This window comes from Symphodus melops, assembly GCF_947650265.1.
Source record: "Symphodus melops genome assembly, chromosome: 2".
In the NCBI taxonomy this organism is placed as follows: domain Eukaryota; kingdom Metazoa; phylum Chordata; class Actinopteri; order Labriformes; family Labridae; genus Symphodus; species Symphodus melops.
This window is the reverse complement of record NC_136692.1, coordinates 5,165,450-5,187,246: the sequence shown is the minus strand read 5'-3', so window position 1 is coordinate 5,187,246 and position 21,797 is coordinate 5,165,450. Positions and strand designations below refer to the sequence as shown.

At 43.4% G+C, this 21,797-nt stretch overlaps 2 protein-coding genes across 5 annotated transcripts in view; both read right to left on the bottom strand.

Moving 5' to 3' along the window:
• Positions 1 to 703: 703 nt before the first annotated feature.
• Positions 704 to 9,632, bottom strand: atg4da (autophagy related 4D, cysteine peptidase a). Of its 2 annotated transcripts, none has more exons than XM_079334566.1 (11): positions 9,548 to 9,632; positions 7,124 to 7,409; positions 6,957 to 7,040; positions 6,026 to 6,199; positions 5,376 to 5,727; positions 5,227 to 5,291; positions 4,787 to 4,938; positions 4,608 to 4,686; positions 3,861 to 3,937; positions 3,559 to 3,678; positions 704 to 1,999 (listed from the first exon to the last, which is right to left on the bottom strand). In XM_079334566.1, exons 2-11 carry the CDS (start codon positions 7,356 to 7,358, stop codon positions 1,814 to 1,816), a joined length of 1,524 nt encoding a protein of 507 aa, XP_079190692.1. In that variant the 5' UTR covers positions 7,359 to 7,409; positions 9,548 to 9,632; the 3' UTR covers positions 704 to 1,813. The 2 variants fall into 2 exon arrangements, with proteins under 2 accessions (XP_079190692.1, XP_079190691.1); XM_079334565.1 differs by lacking the exon at positions 9,548 to 9,632 and adding an exon at positions 9,205 to 9,537.
• Positions 9,633 to 9,948: 316 nt separating this feature from the next.
• mast1a (microtubule associated serine/threonine kinase 1a) overlaps positions 9,949 to 21,797 on the bottom strand; it is a 63,600-nt gene continuing 51,751 nt past the window's right edge. For all 3 annotated transcript variants that reach the window (XM_079334516.1, XM_079334517.1, XM_079334518.1), the window contains 12 exons: positions 21,145 to 21,310; positions 20,539 to 20,640; positions 20,146 to 20,268; positions 19,882 to 19,991; positions 17,816 to 17,979; positions 17,047 to 17,291; positions 16,529 to 16,786; positions 16,200 to 16,432; positions 15,480 to 15,602; positions 15,088 to 15,224; positions 14,608 to 14,795; positions 9,949 to 14,408 (listed from right to left, as the gene is read on the bottom strand). In XM_079334516.1, coding sequence (XP_079190642.1) covers positions 12,700 to 14,408; positions 14,608 to 14,795; positions 15,088 to 15,224; positions 15,480 to 15,602; positions 16,200 to 16,432; positions 16,529 to 16,786; positions 17,047 to 17,291; positions 17,816 to 17,979; positions 19,882 to 19,991; positions 20,146 to 20,268; positions 20,539 to 20,640; positions 21,145 to 21,310 — 3,558 coding nt within the window. In that variant the 3' untranslated portion in view covers positions 9,949 to 12,699. The remainder of the gene's footprint in view (positions 14,409 to 14,607; positions 14,796 to 15,087; positions 15,225 to 15,479; positions 15,603 to 16,199; positions 16,433 to 16,528; positions 16,787 to 17,046; positions 17,292 to 17,815; positions 17,980 to 19,881; positions 19,992 to 20,145; positions 20,269 to 20,538; positions 20,641 to 21,144; positions 21,311 to 21,797) is intronic.

The window sequence follows — 21,797 nt, the reverse complement described above, 5'->3', positions numbered from 1 at the left end:
AGCAAGTTTTCATCATTTATAATTAGTTTCATAATAATTATAACTTTTAAATTCTTCTAACTTGTGAACCTTTTTTCTCTCCAAATGAATGTATGGTTAATTTAAAATGTATACCAATTTTACACCAAAACGAATAAGGGGATAGAGACGAATATTGGCAGTCATACTTATTTAAACACAAAGTAGTTCTGGATCTGATTAAATTAAAGAACCGTTTTCATTTTTTATGGAGGCATATTTAAAGATTTCTCATATTTTCAACACAGACTTCAATGCATTTTTACCTAAAGTGAGATTGAAGCCCTTTTGAAGAATTCCAGGAAGTTACATTTCTTAACATCAGTAACTTTTAAACAGACTGAAGTTTGACAAATAAATCCACAGCATGCAGTCTGTTACTGTATTGAGCATCCAATCGATGCCTTTGGATCACTCCCTAACTTCTGCACTTCTTTTCTGACCAATAGGAAGCATTGGAGTACCACGAGCAGCCTTTCAGTCCAAGCAGCGAGAAATGCTCACAACCATACACGGGACCACAGTGAATGAAGAATGAAGAATAGTCTCCATGAAATGACCTGCAAAATAAACTGCTGTTGACAAATGTTACCGACATGCATTCATCTGACACTTTGAGACCCAACATTAAAGGTATAAAAGAAAAGAGAGATGCATATCTATAAAGAGTGAGAACACTGTTAAATGTGATTCCAGTGTTGTGAAGTTTAATCAGGACAATAAACAGCAGTGCAACTCTCAGTAGTAGCTTCTTTGTAAAAAAAAAAAGAAAAAAGAAAAGACATTGCAACAGAGGCTTGAAGATGTAGGCCAAAACCCGATTTAGCTGCAGCTGATCTTGACAACTGAAGGAAAAACCTGAACCTTAGAACCAAGTCTGTTCTAATCCATCCACATGACTTTATTAGTTTGCTCCATGAGAAAATCCACATTTTCTAAACATACATACACATCCATCTCTGACTGAAGGGGTAATTTCTGTTCACCATAAACATTCAGCTCAGGTAGCCCTTTATGAGAACTGTAACAGCAGTTTTCTGTGAGTGTTCCTATACTCTTAATGATCAATAAAGGAGAGCCTAAGCATGTGGGAGATTAACGCTCCAGTCAGCTGTATGAAATCTGAGTCAGACTGCAACAGAAGAATGACTTCACGTCATCGAGATTAAACGTGGAAGGATTTGAAACCTGTGTGAAGCATGACAGCCTTTTTGAACACCGTAAAAATACTCAATAAGGACAAAACAAAATTAACCACATCACATCATTTTGCTCAGACACAAACACACTTTCTTCAACCTGATAAATACACAAAGAATGAAAAATAAACAGGAGATTTACAGCAGGAGTTTGGTCTACAATACTAGACAATCAGACACCCCCCCCCCCCATCTCTCGTCTGACCAGTGAGCTAATTAAATATCTTAAATTCTCTACTTCATACCGTCAGTGTGTCCAGTTTCCACCGGGACAAAAATCAAACGCGCTTTATTTAACAGAGTCCTCGACTTTGAGGCTTTTCTGGAGTCTGATCAAGTGAATTAAAAGTTCTCCTACCATCCATTTGTAAATAATGCCTTAGCCCAGTAAAATAGTGCTCAAACCAGAACCTCCTAATGCCTGTTAGCTTATTATACCTGCCTAAAACAAAGGTGATAACAGAAGCCACACAGTTTTCATTTCCGTTGAAGGCGAAGCCTCGCAGCTGCACAAGCAACAGAATCCAGTCCTTCCCTTTAAAAGGAAACAAGTCTTTTTGTGCCCCCTACAGGTGAGAGCTGAGAAAGCGTCCTCCTTACAGGAAGACAAACTCGTCACTGTTTCTTCTGTTGTTACTCCTGTTGCCCTGTTTGCCCCCCGGGGGCAGAATGTGGGCTGAGGGTCCACTGGGATTGCTGCTGTGACCCTCAAGTCCATAATCCTGACCCTTGCCCTCCACGAAGGTAAAGATGGGGTACTTCTCCTTGGATGAAGACAGGGCCTGATGAGGGGAAGAAGACGTAAACCCTGGTTAGGAGGTTATGGTCCTGGAACTCTTTATGTATGATATATATACATACATAAATAAAACAAGTTCATTATTCAATCAAAATCATCCAGTCTTTCTACATCTGAGAGCCAAATTAAACCAGAGCCCTAACCAATCATTACTTTCATTATCAGCTGTTCATTACTTTCACTGTAAGTCAACACCTTTAAATACCTGGTTGTATTTTCAATTCATAGTCTAAAGTTATTTCGTTCATAACACATGAAAGTAACAAAAGAATCAACTCACGGATGTCACAGTTCACTTCATCTTTTAGTTTGTGTTTAAAAAAAAGTCATCCCTTGTAAATAGACTTGAGTTTGTCAAGTGCTTTTCAAAGTGATTTTAAAGGGGACATATTATGAAAAATCCACTTTTACATTGTTTTTGAACATATATTTGGGTAACCTTAGTGTCTATTGATCCACAAAGTTTGAAATAAATCCATTCAGTCCTTTGTTTGTGGTCTGCTTACCACGCAGAGAAAAATGCTTCGTTTCAAAGTTTGTGACATCACAAGTGGAAACCTTCTCCTACCCTGGTATCTCCACCCATGGACTCCACCTCCAGCCTAGAGTAAAATATTTATTTTCTTCACTTTTTTCCTCAAGGTCTGCCATTTTTATTCTCTCTATAGAGGAGTGATGTCTACCTGGAAAACTCAGTTTGATTGCATTTAAAGAGACATGCACACCAAAACAGAGTGTTCAGAGAGAGCTGGTTTCTACAGGGTCACAAAACACCTCAGCTGCTTGATTCATGTTATATGGATCAGGTTTCATTTAGATTGTTTGGAGAGGTGAAAAAGGGCTATAATTTATCCTCTTTAAACCGCAGGTCACACCTTACAGAGGCTGCTGTAAAGAGTCCGTCAGTAGATTAACTAATATCATTCATACACATTCACAGACCCCCGACAAAGCAGCGGGAGAAACTTGGGGTTAAATGTCTTGCCCAAGGACACATCCACATGTGGCTGCAGAAGCTGGGGATCGAACCCTCGACCTTTCAGATGAGAGACGACGGCCCCTTGTTATGCACAGAGGTTTTTTTAGTGACATTGTGTATTTGTGTGCTGTGTGGGGGATAGAGAGAGAGAGAGTATCCAAACATCCTGTATTGACCGATCTCCTCTGAGTTCAACCTCACTGAACTTTGATAAGTAGAATCACAAGGTGCTGTAAAGTTCAGCCAGTTTTAGAGAGGGTTTGACCTCTCGTTCAGAAAATATAGTTAGTTTATGCTCTTACTTCAGAGCTACACAGAATATTATGTCTATATTATAATATGATACTCTTACCTCACTGCAGTGAGTTAAAGGAACACAGGAGCTTTCACTCTTTGGTCAGAGTCGATACTGTACATTGCGCATTTCTTGATTGAATATGGAAGTCACTCAGACTGGGATAATTAAAGGTCACATACTATCCTCGGTCTTCTGAAATGTTATGATGTCTTCATAAATCAATGGCTTTCTATTTGAAAGAGTCAGAGGGGTGTGAAACACTCACCACACTGACAGCAGAACACAGGGACTCAAAGTCCTTCTGGTTCTTGGCATAAAAGCCGATGGTGCAGCTGGGGTCCATGCGGTTGAAGGGCATCTTTTTAGGAGAGCTACAGTGGAAGGACTAGACGGGGACACAAGAAGATAGAGATCACACGCTTAGGATCAATAAAATGTTCATGACAGGACATGTCGTCTTAAAGCCTCTTCACAGTTACAAAAACATTGAAAATCATGTGTGAGTGCAACGGGAGAGAAATGAATCCATCAGGCTTGAGTGAGAGCCAGAAGGAGCGTAGAACCAACCTCCAGTGAGAAGTTGACTTGAGAGACATCGACAACAGGCTGGCAGTAATGAGGGTCCAGATAGAGCAGCTGCTCGTCTGTCAGACACACGGGAAGAGTCAGGAGAGAGCAGCACATATAGAACAGCACATATAGAACAGTATATATAGAACAGCACATATAGAACAGTATATATAGAACAGCACATATAGAACAGTATATATAGAACAGCACATATAGAACAGAATATATAGAACAGCACATATAGAACAGTATATATAGAACAGCACATATACAGTAGAACAGTATAGTGTTTCAATGTGCCAGAGAGATGACCAGCTCATCATACATTTAATGTTTATAAATTTTATTTTTTTTCTTCAGAATTATACTATTGTTTTTGTTTGTAATAATTTATTTTTGTTTTTAATTTCATTTTTTTATTTTCAATATTTTATTATGTTACATGTTCAGAATAAATGAACAAAACAAAAACAATAGTCTGCAGTCTTGTGACCTGTTTGGCGGATTGTAAAAGGCCTCATATGCCTGATTTAGGGACATTTGAGTCTTTTACTTGCAATCATTGAGCCACTTTTATGAGGACTAAAAGCTCCATATGAACTCTGCTTCAGGCTGCAGTTTTAACACAACTATACCGAGCCCAGAGCATCACATTCCTGATCACGTTTACCTACATAAAGTTTTATTTTTGATTTCTGTATCACGCCACATGCTCCTTCTTTTGATAATATTTATATTTTTTACCTTGGAATCCCATGAAGTAGAGTGAATGCTTCGGCTTGCCTCCGATGATTCCAATGCAACACTCCAGCTTGAGGATGTTCTGGAGGTGACAGCGAAAAGTTTTCAGCACGAGCTCAGAGATTTGAGACACAATGAGAGTTTGGCTCGACTAGTTCAGAAAACATCCGTTATTATCAGACCTTCACACATTCAATGTAGGACGGATTGAGGGCCTCCCCTCCCAGCCGTACAGGCACGAGTATGATGACAGACTTCCAGGCCTGGCTGGACGAATCAGGAGGGGTCTGGGTCAGTGACAGGTCGCAGAGTCGCACCACATCCTCTTTGTACACTGCAGAAACAAGAGGGGGAAAATACTTTGAAATGCATGCTGTGGAGACTTCTCCAGGACAGATATCAGCTTCAAAATATATAAATAATAATTACTTTATTGATAGAACACCTTTAAACAGATGTTTACAAAGTGCTTTGAGAGACAAAGTCAGCAAAGTCAGACTTAATAGGATACACAACGATAAGCACCAGTAATACAATAAGACCGGTTAAGAAAGACAGTTAAGACCATGACACAAGTTTAGTAAAGAAGAAGACGACGATGATGTGTGGTGTGTACTCTCACCTGTGCAATCCTGAGCCACATAAACTGCCAGGTTGTGGACTGCAGATGTTTTTGCTACCGCTTTTCTAAAAAAGAGATTTATTCAGAATTTCAGCCATGTGGTAACCATGTTAATCATTGAAGAAAACAACATCGTGTAATGCCCTCACCGCAGGATGTGAGCCACTATAGAGGGTCCGTACCAGTCACCAGCTTTCTTCCCTGAACTTTTACCGATCTCCACCAGCTGGTGAACCCCAAACGGTGCTGGGGGCTGATCCCCGAACAAGGTGAGCATTCTGTGGTGGATGGGCTCCGCCTGCCTGTCCTTCACACACTCAGGTCTTTTCTTCTGGCTGCAGTTGGGCACTTGATCACTTGGTAGGGTCTTCTCAGGGGTGTTGGATCCTCGCGGGGAGCCAAAGGAGGGGATGGGAACCCCTCCAGCCCGGGCTGGAGAGCGAGGTCTGAGCACCTCAAAGTCCACATCGGTTAGATGTTGAGCATCCGGCCAAGCCCAATCTTTACACAAAACACAAAGAGGGTTTCAGAAGAGGAAAGCTTCTTGAACTTCTTTAATTTTTAGAAATAAAAAAAAACCCAAAGCAGACATTTTTTGATTCAGCAGAAGAATGAAGCTAAGAAGCATACAAAGACAGTCTGAGATTAAAGGGTTCCAACATTACACTGAATAAGTAGAAAGTGTTGAATTAAAAAAAAAATAACATGAAGAGATGAAAAGAAGAAAATACTTGTGAATCAGAATAAATAATAAAAAACTTTCCGGAGAATACGGAGGGTTAAAGAAGATTAAACAAACCTCTGGGCATCAAATGGACCAGGAGCCCCTGTGCCAGCAGCATCTGCCCGCTGCGCAGCATACAGCCCCAGCCACAGTCTGTGGTCCAGGACGAGCCCTCCAGCTGAGGGAACTCCCTCCTGTAGGTGAGCCAGATCCTGGATACAAACGCCAAACGGAACCGCTCCACCTCGTCTGAGAGGAGGAGAAAGGGTGGAAGGAGAGACAGGAAGTGTCAGTGAGCCAACACCAAAGAGGAAAAAGGTGGTTTGTGGTCTTCCGCTGATGTAAAGCCAACAAGCTTTCACTTTAAAAAAGGTTAAAGCCACTGTGGTCAAACAAAAGAGAAATCATTGAAACATCTGGAGTTTGCATTTCTCATTGATTTGACTTCCTCATACGTTTCGATTCCAGGTTCAGCTCCACGTGTGAATGCACACATGTGAGAACACAAAATGAGTTGGTTCATTTTCGAGGTGAAGTCAGGGTGAGCTGATGTTCGAGCGCAGAAACAATTCACCAAAGATGAGCGAGCTGGTGGTTATTATGTTTCTATCCTGCAGCTTGCACAAATCCTCGACAGTCCAGAATGTGTCAGTGCAGGTCGTGAAGGTTCCTCATCATGTTTGCCAGGATGTTCTTTTTCGCTCTTTTGTTGATGTTGCGATGTGGAACTCCACAATGCATTGATATAAAAGGTTAAAATTATAGCTCTCTGAGACCCCCCCCCCCACACCCACACACACACACACACACACACACACACACCTTCTGACACTATATGTGAACAAGCTAGTGAGGAAGATTCCAGTGACAGTCTGTTTTTACTGAACAATTTCAGGAGTGCACATGTGACAGAAAGACATGAGTGACATGGTCATCTATAATATACATATATAAAATAATAAAGATGGTTAAGCTGAAGGTTGAAACGTTTGTATTTAGAGCTCACCTTCACTGTTGAGCAGATAGGAGTGTCCCAGCACAGTGACAGGTGAGATTTTGTTGAAGGAGGTTTTAGACTTGACAGTCCAACCTACGGGACGAGGAGCAGAGACGTGTAAGATAATGAAACACTGAGACGTGCCCACGCACTCCTCTTTCAGACCACACACGCACCATATTTGACGTTGTTCCACGCTGACATCAGTTTGGCTTTCAGTTTGTCCATCTCATCAGGTTCTCCGCTCGCCTCTCTGCTCGGATCCTGAGTCTGCAGCAGCCGGAGCCCGAAGCTGCCCTGCCGCTCCAGGGGCGGCTGCTGCTGCTGCTGCTGCTGCCGCCGGCTCTCTGCCAGCTCATCCTGCATCACTCCCCCCACGTACTGAGCTGCACTTGGGGAGATGGAGTTCATGTCTCTAAGTCCTCAAGCCTGGACTCTGCTGATCCTCACTGCGACACAGAACTAGGAGAAGAAGAATAAAAGGCAAGTGAATCAGGGGACGAGGTAAATATCTGACACAAGTTTACATTACTCAACCGAATATTTGATCAAAAGGAAGTTTGTCATCTTACAGAGTTTGAACTTTGTCTTTTTCTGCATCTTTACGTCATAAGTGTAACAGTTCTACTTCTCCCTTTAGCTTCACACCCTGAATGGACTGGTAAGTGGACTGGAGCTTGTAGCGCTGTGTCAGTCTTCTGACAACTCAAAGCACTTTTAGCTGGGGATCGAACCCCAGACCTTTCAGCTGAGAGACGATTATCTGAACCATCAGTCAGTCCTTTAGGAGGGACGTTACCTCTTAATCCTGTTAAATGTTGTACACGAGTTACTCCTCATCTGAATGAAGGCTTTGTTAGAGGCCAGTTTGAGCTCTTCATAGTCAAAGCCAAAGTGACTTTAATGACTGTGGGTGAGTGGCTGCTTTACTTAACTGGGGTGGTTACAGAACAATGTTACAGATTAACTTTTTCAGATCCTGGTTTCTTGGCTGTGTGGCTTTAGGAGACGTGACTTAAAGTGCTGATGTCAAAGCTCACATCAACAGTCGAACGTCACGCTCAACCACATGCTGATTGAGACTAACACGGTCCACAGAAGAGCTTATCAAAGAATCACACAGACGATCAAAACCAAGTCTATCTCTTCTGTGTGAGGAACCCTGTAATTATGAGCGTCAAGGAGGATTTGTCACCTTGGAATTACTGTAACAGTTTGGACATGTTTGTTTCTGTCTTTTGTCCTCATTTCGTTGGTCTAACAGTGACACTTGAAGCTGCTCTCTTACAATATTTGAGTTCTATACACCCGATGGTAAGATGCTACAGTATATCAAAGTGTCAGCATAATCAATGCTGTGTATATATATTATTTAAACAGATCACCTCTCGATCTGGGACTATGTGTTTTCAGATTTTAAACTATTTTCTGAGTTCAAAGAGATCAAACTATTTTGCAATTTAACTAAGGAATTTCCTGCAAATGTTCCTGGTCACTTGCCATGCTAATTAAAAGCGTCTGAAAAAAAGCTTCTTATGAGACCTATAAGTAAGGATTACTTGTCAAACTAAAATTTTCAAGGCTGTGAATAAAGTTTCAGTTCATTAAAAAAAAATCACATGATTTAAAAAAAATCAGGTGCACACTTCCTTAAAATAAAAACAATAAATAAACTCTGAGAGCAACCTTGACTCATGCAGAAAACACAAAAGGAAAGTACTGACACAGACTTCCTCAGGCTCAGCTGAAACTGAGCACTGACATCAGTAGTTTCTGTAGGGAACAGAAACACTGAGTGGAGTCACTCATTACAAACATGGGAACATTTCTGAGAAAGAAAAAAAAAAAAAACATCATGTGATCGGCATTTGACAACCAGCATGTCGGCCTTTCTCATTACTGTGAAAGTCATCTGATTCTGGCTGTCATCATTCATCATTGTAGATAAAGAAGTTCAACCACTAATGCAATTCATCAGTCACGACACTTAAAAGATATCTGATGGGTTTTTTTTAAATGGGAGATTTGTGATTTGGCTTTAAGGCACACACACTCACAGTGCTTCCCATGTAGTAATCAAAGCGTAATAATAATAATAATGATAATGATAATATTAATAAAAGCACTCAGTGTATGCTTTCTTCAAACACAACATCAAGTGTCTCCCCCTCCCTTCACCCGTTTAAAGCTGAGCTAAACTTTCCAGCTAATAACCAAACATGCACAAACAAACTCATTTCACTTGTCCGTACTGTACCTTGTATCCGGTTGAATCATTTCAGCGTGTTTTAAAGCAGTCTGCCCGAAAACATTCAGTGTGTCTGCGTGCTAAGGCTAGCTAACGTTAGCATTGTTATAAAGCTAACCCAATGTTAGCTTCCTTGCTTTCAAATACTTTCAAATACAAATCTATCAGTGCGATAAGAGTCCCTCGACTCAACTAAAAAAAAAACGGGGTTATTTTTCCATACACGCGGTTCCGGAGATAATCCAGTACATAGCTGGTTGTTAAACGCCCCTGTGTCCAGACAGACGCCGCTTTAGCATCTCCCCTTTGACAGCAGAGGACAGTTACTTCCTGTTGTCCTTTCTCAACTCACCGCATTGGTCGAAATGTTAAGGGCGAGAACGCTGATTGGATAATACTCCTGACTGCTCCACTGTAATACCGGTTATCAGCGGTGCGCTGTCTACTCCAGAGTTATGTAATCGGTTACCAAGGCTACACATTGTAAGTGTAAAATAAATAAATAAATACTTTTTCCGGAGTGTGACAGACAGCTGCAATTCATTGACGAATTGCAGAATTGTTTTGAAAGTCAAATAAATAGATGACCCCCCCCCCCCCCCCCCCTTAACCACACAAAGGATGTTTTATTCCATTAATGTAAACATACATGTGTAGTAGTGTGTTCAAAAAGGGTAAACGACTATATACAATAAAGATGGATGCAGTGTTAAAATGACAGATTATGAGAATAAAGGAGTGAGAGGCTTTGGAACAAATCTCAGAATTTAATTCCACATACTGCACTTCGGGTGTCTGCATTTGAATTACATCAATCACAAACAAAAATGCCCCATGGTACAAATAAAATACACTTTTAGTGAACAGAGAAGTGTGGAATGTTTTTATACTTGGATTAAGTGTTCGTTTGTATAATCAGTTTTTTTTATATAGTACATTTTCTTTTTTTTTTTTTCAAAGTAACTTACAAAGAATACCAGCAAATAAAAAGAAAATCCTTATTAAATAAAGTGCATATATACTACTCTCTCTGTCAACCACAAAAAGAGAAAAGAAAGATTAAACATTAAACACAGGTATAGACACCATAGATTGAGAAAAGGCCTGAAAGTGGGCACGATAGCTGTAGAAGATAACATTACAGTCAGTTTAATGTCTCAGGAGCCGACCTGATTACTGGTTTCTTACATAAAGATACAAAAGAACTCCTTCCTAGCAGTACACTATTTAAGACAGGATATTAAAAATGTTCCTCCCTATTCCAGAAGATATACAGTAGTTAACAGTCAGGTGAAGACCACAACATCAGAGGAGGCGTTAACTCACATTTCAAGTGTTCATTTCATAAATACTGCAAATATTGTGTCAGGAAACATAAATGCATATTATGGCTAATATTTGTTTCGATGTTCCTTGCTCCATTAAATAAACTCCAACATGTCTTGAACGTTTCATAGTAACACGTTTAACAGTGAGTGTTTCGAACCACTGGAGGGCAGTATAGTACACAGCAGAAAATTAAACGGCAGTTGTTTGAAAGGACAACCTGGGACTTAAAAATCATTGCAACACCCTCAAACAGTTTAAGATTTGAGGATTGTACTCAGAATACTTGTTAAAAAAGAGAACTAAATCAAATTGCATTAAATATGCATACACAAGTGTCCTTTATGTGAACGATCACTTGTGTGAAGATTTTTACAGCCAATTCAGCAAAAAAACAACAACAACTTTCTGCTAGTATTTAGTCATCTCCAGCAAACTGTGACTACTTACAGCACAACTGTGCAATAAGAATGTAGAAAAATAATATTTTGAAAGTTGTTGTGCAGACCGGGCCAATTTTAAGACATCAATTTCGAAGTAGCTGTTAGTCTGCAGTGTTTCTGAATGTATGCCTTGGCGTGAAGTTGCTGTTGTCAGTGAAATCAGAGTACATTATTAGAGCTAAACGGATGGAGGTCATTTAAATGTAATTGCCGTCAGACGAGACGCATTTTACAAATCATCAAAGATGGATCCAATTGTTTCCTGCACACGTCTTGAAATCCACTCATGTTTCATGTGAACATTTAACCTTTTACAGCACTTGTGCTGACATCCTCGATTCAAATATTTGTATCCGTTTGTCACAAAGCAAAATGAGAGCATTGCATTTGTCAAACTTGCTTGTAGGACCTAACTGCACAATCGTTGTGATGACTCTGTTTTAGACTTGTCACGGTCTAATTATTCCTAACCACTTCAGCTATAGAGCCCTTTAACATCATACATTTGCTACATCCACGACTGCCTGCTTCGACTCCAAACAACACATAGACTCATTGTAAATGTGCTTATCATTATTTTATATGCACTATTTCCACATAAGTACCCCAACATTGCGTCTGTGTGGTTTGTTAATAAAGAGCTTGTATTAACCCCAGCAGCCGTGCCTGGCTCCTGGTTGCTCATTTACTTCCAGTTTGGTTTCTGTCATGACCCTCGCTGTGTCGACTGTGTGGAGTGGAATTACTCCAAACACCCTCACACACTTTTAAACTCACTAACTCACTCACAAACATACTCACGTCCCAATCCTGACCACATGGGTTTGGATTTAAATGCATGAAAATCAACTGCTGACATGGCTGCAAGTTGTGAAAATGTGTTTGTGCATGTGTAAGTGTGTGTGTGTGTGTGTAGGCTACAGTTGGAGGCAGAGGGAGAAAAGGACTGCGGTAGCCCTCCTGCAAAGGGGAGATAAGCACTGAGTCTGAGCTCTGTCAGCCCTGTAGCCTTTAAGAACCACCAGAAATAGACCCACGGTAGGTTCACACACACGCACACAAACAGAATCCCTGCAACAGGCAGAGCTGGACAGTGTTTGACGTGACATCCACTGTTTTGTCCGACTGTGCACATTAGCTCAGTAAACTGCTGCATGAAGAAATGAGCTGCTGCTTGTTTTGTTTTTTTTACCCGCTGTCTCCAATAAAATCACTCATTTATGTTGTTAGATGCTATTTTTTTTTCATTTTGACTGCGCCTCAGTCCATCAGTCTCATCGTCCTGTTTAATTGAACAGTTAAAGACAACAGGGCTGGTTGAAGGACAGTAGAGTGACTGGATTTGGTATTCACAGTATTCAGCATGTTTTGATCGGTAAAGCACTTTTTGACCTTCTTGTACCTATAATACATGTACAGTACTTAACCATATGACATGCATTCACATATACCCACACACATATACATCTGATAAAGTGTTCCACAATACATTAAGAGTCTTCTTATTAAATACTTTCTATAGAAAATCAACAGATAATGCACCTTTACAGTAGATCATTTTACTATTGGTTTTAAGTTAGAATCAGTCAATGATTGAAATCAATAAATAACATTTTATATACACTATCACTGGAATGTACATTGTTTTTAAGTGCTTGACTTCTGTTGCATTGTTCTTCAAAAAAGGCATCTTTTTTTCTTTTTCTTATTTTTTTACTGAAGTTGGATTTGGGGGTTATATTTTGGGTGGGCCGCTACCTGTTGTAGCCTTCTCAAGTGGCATGCCAGCAGGACTTTGTGTCACCACAGCAGTCCCAACAACCGATCGACCCGCTGCGGGAGTGTCAGACCTTCCCGCTGCGCCTCCCTGCTTCTCCTCCGCCGCTTTACTCTGCTGCTCTTTGCTCTTGGCGCCCTCCTGGGAGCCCAGCTTGATGGGCCCGAGGACGTTTTTGGCCACAGTGGTCAGCTGGCTGACGAAGCTTGTCTTGTCGCCAGGGGAGACGGGCCGCGACTTACAGAGGGAGGGTCCGCAGAGTGAAGGGGTGACAGAAGTCGGGGAAGGAGAGGGTGAGGGCGAATGCTCCTCCACCACCTCAAGGCGACATTTGTCCTCCCAGTCAAGGGTGCCCCGGTAGCAGTTGACCGGTCCGAGCCCCTGCCTCACCTTGCCCAGCGAGAGCGGTTGTCCGTGTGGGGGGACGACAGGGGCAAGAATGCGAGTAGGGAGTTTTGGGCTTTTTGGGCTAATGTCCTGAGTCCTCAAGTCGCTGCTCTCCGCTCCTGCTTTTCTCAAGCTATCCCCCATACCTGATGGTTTAAAGGTTTTGTTCATACTCTGAGGACTTGCTGTCACTGGAGCGTTCATGCTGATGGATTTATCCAGACTCTTACTGTAAGCAGCACCAGGTAAACCGGGCCTCAGGTTCTTGTTGTTTCCTTCCTGCTTCAGCTCAGTTCTCCCCCCATGCTGCTCCTGGGATGTTTTACTGTTAGATAACACACTTTTGGCTGCCCTGAAGTCTTGCTGTCTTGAAGTAAAGTCTGCTGGACTCTTTTCAGGCTCCCTCTGACCAGCTATGCTTCCTGTTGTTTTGGTAGCGGTGCTCGGAGTCGTAGCCTTAGTGGTTTCCATACTTCCTCTGGAGCTTGGTCCAGCCTGTGAACTCGAGTGCGGCTCGGTTGTGTGAGGTTTTCTTGTTAAGGATGATGGGGACACTGTAGCTCCAACCCGACCCAGTCTCTCCAGAACTGACCCGTTATCATAGTCCCTCTCTTTCTCCCTCTCTCTTCCTCTTTCCCTCTCTTCCCTCTCCCTCCCGGCCAGCAGTGTCTCCCTGCTGAGCGGGGACTCTTGTCTTCCTAGTCTCCTCACAGGCTTCAGGACTCCAGTCTCAGGCGTGGAAGAGGATGCAGACGAGGGCAGGGGTGGAGGATAAGGCAAGTTCTCTCCGTCTGTCTCCAGCAGGCTCTGGAGGCCGAGCTCGCAGAGGAATGCATCCTTACGGTACTCAGAGTGCTGCACTTCCAGGCTGTGCTTCCTCAGCGGACCCCCCAGCCCGCCGGTAGAGCTCGACTGGGTCAGTGGCGAACCAAGCTTCTCTGCTGACTGCACCCGTTTGAGGAGAGGTGATCGGGGGGGCTCGGCGCTCTTAGGTCTGGGTCTGACTACGGGTGGCGAGGAGTGGAGCTTGACAGGGAAGGACTGGGTGGTGTTGGAGCTCCCCACAGTGTGGCCTGGTAAGGGTGGCGGAGAAGACTGGGTAGGCGAGGGTGTGTGGGCGAGCGGGGAGAGAGGGATGTTACCAGCAGACTTACAGCGGGCGGAGCGGTACTGGCGGTGGAGCTTAGGGGAAAGGCCGTGCAGGGAGCTGGGCCTCATGTGCTGAGAGGGAGCGGGGGAGTTGGGAGTGCTGGAGGCTGGAGAGCTGCTCTGAGAGGAACCTGAAGAAAAAACAGAAAAGATCAATTAAGATATAGTAAGTCCCTGAGGAACAGACACACTTTAGATTTCAAGTTAGGAGATTTTAGCCTTTGAGGGGCCTTAAACTGCGTTTAATTTGGATAACTTCTGTTTTTCTTTTTGCTACTCAGAGACATTTATCCATGTGAACTCATGTACTGTACGGTATTGTTGTCCTACCCAGGTACGAGGGCTCAGGGGTGGAGCGGTAGCCCTGAGTCGGGGAGCGGGCAGACAAGCTGTGAGTTGGCGAGCCAGGAAGGCTCTCGCTGGAGGACAGAGAGCGATTCAGTGAAGACAGACTGCGGCTGGTGTGCAGCAAGTTGGACTGCTTTGTGATCTTACGGAACAAGGAGTTACGCTTCTTACTGCAGGACAGAAAGAGGAACGTCATAGATTAGCTTTTTTTAAATAAATGAATCTGTCAATACACTTTAAATAGACCATAAAAACAGTGTACCATTTTTGAATTTTATTTGAAGTTTAGTTCAGTTATAATGGTGGACTACACTCCTCTTGGCTGGAATATGCAGCTACGATTAAATCAATTCCCCACATACAGTAAAAGGGTCATTTTGACTCAGTGCTGTGCAGCAGTCTACATTCTTTAATATAAACTTTTACATCATTAAAGCAGATGAGTATTTCCTCCTGCTGTACCTCTCCTGGGTGTCCTTGCCCATAGTCCTCTTGTTTCGTCGGGCCATCTTACACTTGTAGCTGGCTTTGCGTGCAGGACCCACTTTGATGGAGGTGTTCTCAAAAGGAGTGGTCGTCACCGTCACCTTGTTTCCACTCTGCAAAGACCAAAGACAGGTGACGATTTGTGATCGCTGAAACACTCGTTGAATGCATTATTATAAAACTAGTTTACATTTAAAATGATCAAAAACACAATCCGCAAATTACATTAAACTTTGAAGCACTTTGTAAGGCACAGAAATAGCCTGATCTTAAAATGTACGACTTATAAATAAACTACTGAGGGACTTCTCCCTGACGAAAATAGAAGAAAAAGACAGAAATAAGATCTTTACAAAGCAGCATTCTACCTTTAAGATGAGCTCCACCACTTCAGTGTGGACCAGGCCGTGGACAGGCTCTCCGTTTACGTGGGTGATGAGGTCACCGGCGCACAGACCAGCTTCCTGGGCGGGGCCTCCGTCCTCCACATGCTGCAAATCCACACAAAAACATTCCAGTTCAGAAAAAAGGGGGACAATGACAACACCCGACATGAGTGACAACAATCAGTCCTGACATGAGCCCAAGCATTAGAGAGCTTCTCACATAGATACTTTATTGATCCTGAGGAAAAACAATCAGATAAGAGAAAACATTACTGATACTGTGTGGAATTTGCACGAATCCAAAGTGCATCAACTTATTAAATGCTTTAAAGGCTCTACCATCCAGATGTAGACCAGGACTGTGGAGGGGATCTGAAAGACCAGAGGGGTAGAGGGAGGCTGGCCGTGCTAGTGCTGCTAATGTTCACCAATTTCACGTTGTTGATCCGACGTGTTAAACAAATGGGGCTCAGTTTTGTCTGTTTTCTGAACTTTAGGCTAGTTGACTTGTCAGAATTTAAGTCTGTGTTTTATTTACAGGGTAATTAGTCACGAGGAAAATCCTTTTTCTTTTCAGCTTTAGATTTGGCAGGAATCCTCTTATGCTGAACCTTGCTTAACGGTAACAACACTTACAAACACTTTGACTTATTCTTCTTTTCCAGAGGTTTTAACAACACATGAACATGACAAGTTTCTTACCCAAACTATGTGATGCACGCTGTAGATATCACTGTCCCCAATGTAGACCCTGATGGCCCTGAGAGTGAAGCCGTACTTCTTTCCAGAGCGATGGATGGTAATGGGAGAGCGCAGGACGCTGACTGCCGGGAAGAAGTCTCTGCTGGGTGAGGAGTCCCGGGACGACGGGTTGGAAGAGAAGGAGTGCGGGGACATGGGACTTGCGAGGGGGGAGAAGCCGCCATGCTGTTCCACTGGAGGCAGACAAAGAGGAAGAGGGGACAAAATGAGTCGTCTCCGTTTGGAAACAATAACTTTGGATCAGTTTGGATCTGTTGTTTCCTTCTTACCTGATGGTATGATGACAGACAAGGCCGTGGCAGACGCTGACTTGATGACCTTGTTTCCAGCCCTTGAGTTGCGTTTCTCTCCCTCACCAGACAGATGCTGATGTCTCGCCCTGCGGAGGACCAGGTCGTTTGTGGCCCGAGGCCCAAGAGGGTCGTACAGAGGAGTCATCACGTCACGACCAGCCGCTGCAGGACTGGGAGATAATGTAGCGATGGCCGTGGTAACTCCAGGTGTCTCTCCGTGTCGGGGGGATTTGTCTGCGAGGATGTAGAGTCAGGTGGAAATTATAGATTAGAAAATAGCAACGTTAAGCATTTCCCAGCTGCCCACTGACTCAGCAGAAGCCATGTAATGAGGTACTAAGGCTGCTATTTCACCTCCTCCTCTCCAATTCACCTGCTCCGTCGCTTTGTTTTTGTCTTTATCACTTCCTACTGATTTTTTATTTTTTTTGCCTTATTTCTTCTCCTTCCTTGGAACATTCAGCTACATCAAAGACCTCCCCGTGCTAACACACCTGCTCCGTTGATCTCCTTCAGACTGTTTCTCTGCTCCAGGAGGCTCGGCGATGGGACGCTGGTTCCATCCAGCGAGGTTCCTCTGACCTTGATGGGCACCTGGCGGGACAGGAAGTCCGGCTCTCCGTCCAGGGGTGAGGCGAAACGATGCGTCTCCATCAGTGCTGAGAAGCGTCTGCGGGCTCCGAGAGGTGGGCTGGCGTCCCCCTCCATGTAGAGGGACTCTGAACAGGACAGACGTTTCCTACACAGAAGTGGAAACAACGATTTAGACCAAAGTGTCTCCAGTGCAAGAATTCATAAACAAGTCTGGTGTTATACTAGTGTCTCAATGAGGCTGTACTTACTTTAACATGATGGCACTTGTTTGACATTAGTTTATCTTGCATGCTGCAAACTTCTGCACAAGCTTAATGTATGAGGGTTAAACATTGTACAGCTCAGGGAATGTCTTCAACTTTTAACTACTTTCCAAAGTTTGCAGAGGAGGAATCTGTGCCAGGTTTGGACTCAAAGTGAGTGTGAAGTCTTGCATGAAGTTATTTTTATGCAAAAAGTGTCAAAAAAAAATGGTGTCAGTGAGATAGAAAGCTGCTATTCAAACACACTAGGGGTATATGACAGGTGCTGCACGATTCTGACAAAGAGAACGTACACACAGGGAGCTCGAAACCTGAACAGCCTCAATATTTTCTTATGCAAGTTTGCAGAGCATTCATCTCACCGACTTAAATAACTACTGCTAACTTCATGATCTACTTCACTCACATCTCGGGGGATCCCGTCCTCCAGCTCTTGTCTCTCATGCTGAAGCTGCCCAGGCTCTCTCTCTTGGTCACCTTGTCCTCCCTCGGGCCCTTGTGCTCCCGGCGGGACACTGAGGTCGTAGCTTTTTGCTCCAGCTGAGAAAGATGCTCCATGCTGCTGTAGACCTGCAGGGGAACAGTCGGATCAATAATCACTGAGTGAGTGAGCGTTTAGGAACCACTCCGAGGAAATGCAGCTGTAACAGCGATCTCACGGTGTTAATAGTTCAAACTGACTGTATTTATATTTTCTGTGTTCCAGGCTTCAATACATTAGTGACCGTCATTTAATTAGTTCTGTGTATCTTATATTATTTGAAATGTTCTTTGTGATCTACATGAGAATAATTATGAAGCAAAATAGCATGTATTTACAATAAATGAATCAAATAAATTAACACTGCAGTAACAAGGAGCTTTGAAACAAAGACTGATCGTGATTTAGAGATTTATTAGATGTCGAGAAAGAGGGGAGGCCAAGACAGACTTGGAGAAGATGAGTGCAGAGCGAAGCGAAGAAAAACCAGACAAACATGACAAGAAAACTGCTGTCATGGGTTGCTGCTCTATGCTGCACGTACGAGTCTGAATGAACAACAACAAAGTGGAACAGAGAGCTCAATACTGACATTGTATAAGAGATGTCTTAACGTGGAAGATACACACCAAGCGGTGAGATCACATGTGGCTCCTGTTCTCTAAATAGACCAGGGTTAACTCAGACCCTCAATATGAGCTGTACTGAATGTCATCCCAGAGGAGGGAGAGGCGGGCTTCACCCTGGACTGCTCGTCAGTCAGTCGGAGGGCTGACATATCGAGACAGACAGCCAGCCACACAATCACACCTACGGGCAATTCAGAGTCAATAATCAACCTATGGAGCATGTCTTTGGTCTGTGGGAGGAAGTCAGGGTACCCGGAGAGAAGCCACGCATGCACAGGGACAACATGCAGACGCCACACAGAGAAGCTCCAGCTATTATTATTATTATTGTTGTTATTATTATTATTATGTGCTCTCTCTCTTTGGCTCGAGGCAGCTTTAATAATATGGATGAAGGTCTGTTGTGGTTTAAAGTGTTATTACTCTTAATACTTCTGGTCAAAAAGCATTATAACAACCTTACTGTTACTGTAACTGTAGGCTCCTCATTAAGTGTGTGTGTGTGTGTGTGTGTGTGTGTGTGTGTGTGTGTGTGTGTGTGTGTGTGTTCAGCACTCTCTGTACACCTGCACAGCTTGAGACACTGAACAGCCCTCAACTGTAGTTTCAAATGCGTCTCAAATTATATTAAAATGAGGCACTCCATGAGGCACTTGAGATCGTCTCGAGAGCTCCTTCATGACTTCACAACCCAGACACAAGAGGGTGGACCAGGAGAAATACAGAGGGGAGGCAGATGGAGAGACAAAGCATGAGAGAGAGAGAGAGTGAGAAAGAGAGAGAGAGAGAGTCACATGAGGGAAAAAAACAAGTGTGAGCTGAGAAAAATCACACCCGAGAGGAATAGTGTGACAGGAAAAAACAGAGAGACCGAGAGAGAGAGAGAGAGAGAGAGAGAGAGAGAGAAGGAAACACAGATCAGAAACAAACAGATTTGTGGAAAGAGTGAATGTGGGGGGAAAAGGAGAAGAGATTGTCTGGGTAGGGCAAAACAGAACATAGAGAAACACAGGGAATAAAAGAGCACGGCGAGGCCTCCACATTAAGGATACATGAGCCCCTGATTGTCTTAAAATAGAAAGTGAAGACAAAGGGAATAAGGGGGAATGGTGTAAAAGTAAGAGCAACGCAGTTATACTCTCTGAACCACCGACATGTGCAGCCTCCTTTTACTGCTGCTGCATGAACTGCATGACCTTATCTCCCCATCTAAGACTTGTCATTCTACCTTATCGGATCGTGTCATGAAAAGTGCCAAGTGTGTCCCTGTGAAACAAAAATAACAGACTGGCACAGGGAGAGAGAGAGAGAGAGAGAGAGAGAGAGAGAGAGAGAGAGAGAGAGAGAGAGACAAAGTCAGACCTTGCTGAAGCGAGGAGAGCAGGAAGAGAACTGTCTGATCTCTACAGGCTCGTCGTCATTGGTGTCATCCTCGTCGTACGTATTGATGTGGTGATAACGATCCGAGCGCGCTGAAGGGAGCGAGAGAAATATATGAGCTGTCACCTTAACATAAAGTCTGCATTTCTCACAGGAACGCTGTCAGAGAATTATTGTACAACCCCATAAAGCTAATATTGATGTGACTGCTTCACTTAACAGGCCCATGAATCCAGAGGAACGTACTGTCGAAGTAGCTGGTGTCCTCCTCTGACTCCAGGTGAGGGACGAACTCGGCTTTCTGTCTCAGCAAACTGTTCCAGTCCAGCTCGGTGAAGAACGAGTGCTGCTTCACCTCGAACGCTCCACCTGGAAACAAAAACAAACAATCCTTAATCACCATTTTTAAAAAAGAGCATGGACGGGCAGCAGCTGATTGAGTCAATGTTTCAACATTTACATTTCACTATATGATGACCGGCATGTGTGTGGTCCGTCTCTGAAGTGGGAGCCACAGAAAGTGATCGATCTTAGTCTTAAATTTCAGCTCATCAGCCGGACTTCCTGTCCCGCTTCTGGTGTGAGTGCTTTGAATCTCTAAGCAGATCTCTGAAATCAAGGAAATGAGAAAGTGAGTACCTGTGCCCAGCCTCCCGAGCGGGTTGGTCTGCAGCAGGGCAGAGATGAGGTCCAGAGAATCTGCAGGCAGGGCGTCGTCCCCTTCTGGCCAGACTATATCATCTAGAAGAGACAAGCAAAGAAGAAGAAGAATTACTCTCTTGATCCCTGAAGGGGAAATTCTGTTTTTACACCCACACAGGCTGATATATACAGTACACATGCACAAACAGGATCATATGGACACGCTCTAATGGAGAGATGTCAGAGTGAGGGAGCGGCCCCTGGCCGGCACTCCTGAGCTGGTTGGGGGGAGGGGGGGGGCTAAGCTGTTCCTGCAAGAATTACATGCAATGTTTATGTGTGGAAATATGGACATGTGGGGACGGTTTAACTGACTTTCATTCAATGGACAACGTTTGCAGTGTAAATGAGTTAATCCAGGAGCAGCAGCTCAGTGGCGTATGGTCTTTGCTGATGATCCTTTGTGGTTGTCCTCAAATGACTACATTAACTCTGAACTGTTAAAGAGCTGAATTAAAAACACAGCCGACAGCTTTTTATGTTGATTGTTAAAAATGTGTTTTATGACGTTAAAAACTTTAGTAATGGTTTTTTTTTTCTTACCTGTGATGACCTGTCCAAACAGCTCCTCAGGAGTGTCTCCAAAGAAAGGCACACAGCCCACCAGGAACTCGTACAGGATGATGCCCATGGCCCACCAGTCCACAGGCTTTCCATAACCCTGCCGGAGAATCACCTCTGGAGCGATGTACTCTGGAGTACCACACACCTGAGTCACAAAAAAGATCAACGTTTATTTTTCCACTTACCACCAGCGGCACCAGTCCATGCAGATCATTCATGAGAGATTTATTCTGTTGTGAATTCACGTTTAGGGAGCTGTGAAAGTTGTGGAAGTTTTTCTTCATCCTCGTGTATACTTGGAGTCGGTGTGTGTGCTTGGCCATGATGATGTTGGGAAGTGTGAGCACGGTGCGCACATGGTCAGAGGTAGGTCACTGTTTTATCACTACGCTGATACATGAAAGTGTGTCAGTTCAGTCATAAATTAGTTTGGTCCTAAAGATGAAGGCTAATGCTAACGCTAAAATGATAAGTTATCATCCTCGCTGGAAGGGAAGCTCCGTCGTCCCTTGTTCATGATGCACTGCTCTTTTGTTGTAGACACACAGCTCATAGATTTCCATGAGTTTTTTTGAGGTAGATAACAGTTCTATTAAAGTGTAAAGTTTTGCTTTTTTTTTTTACATACAATT

Bases quoted from the DNA above. Each gene is read 5' to 3' on its own strand.
- atg4da (XM_079334566.1), bottom strand. From the start codon at position 7,358: ATGAACTCCATCTCCCCAAGTGCAGCTCAGTACGTGGGGGGAGTGATG. The intron at 4,939-5,226 runs GTGAGAGTACAC...TTGTTTCTGCAG, and splicing joins TGTGGCTCAGGATTGCACAG to TGTACAAAGAGGATGTGGTG. The intron at 2,000-3,558 runs GTGAGTGTTTCA...TCCCCTCATCAG, and splicing joins TGTGTTCTGCTGTCAGTGTG to GCCCTGTCTTCATCCAAGGA.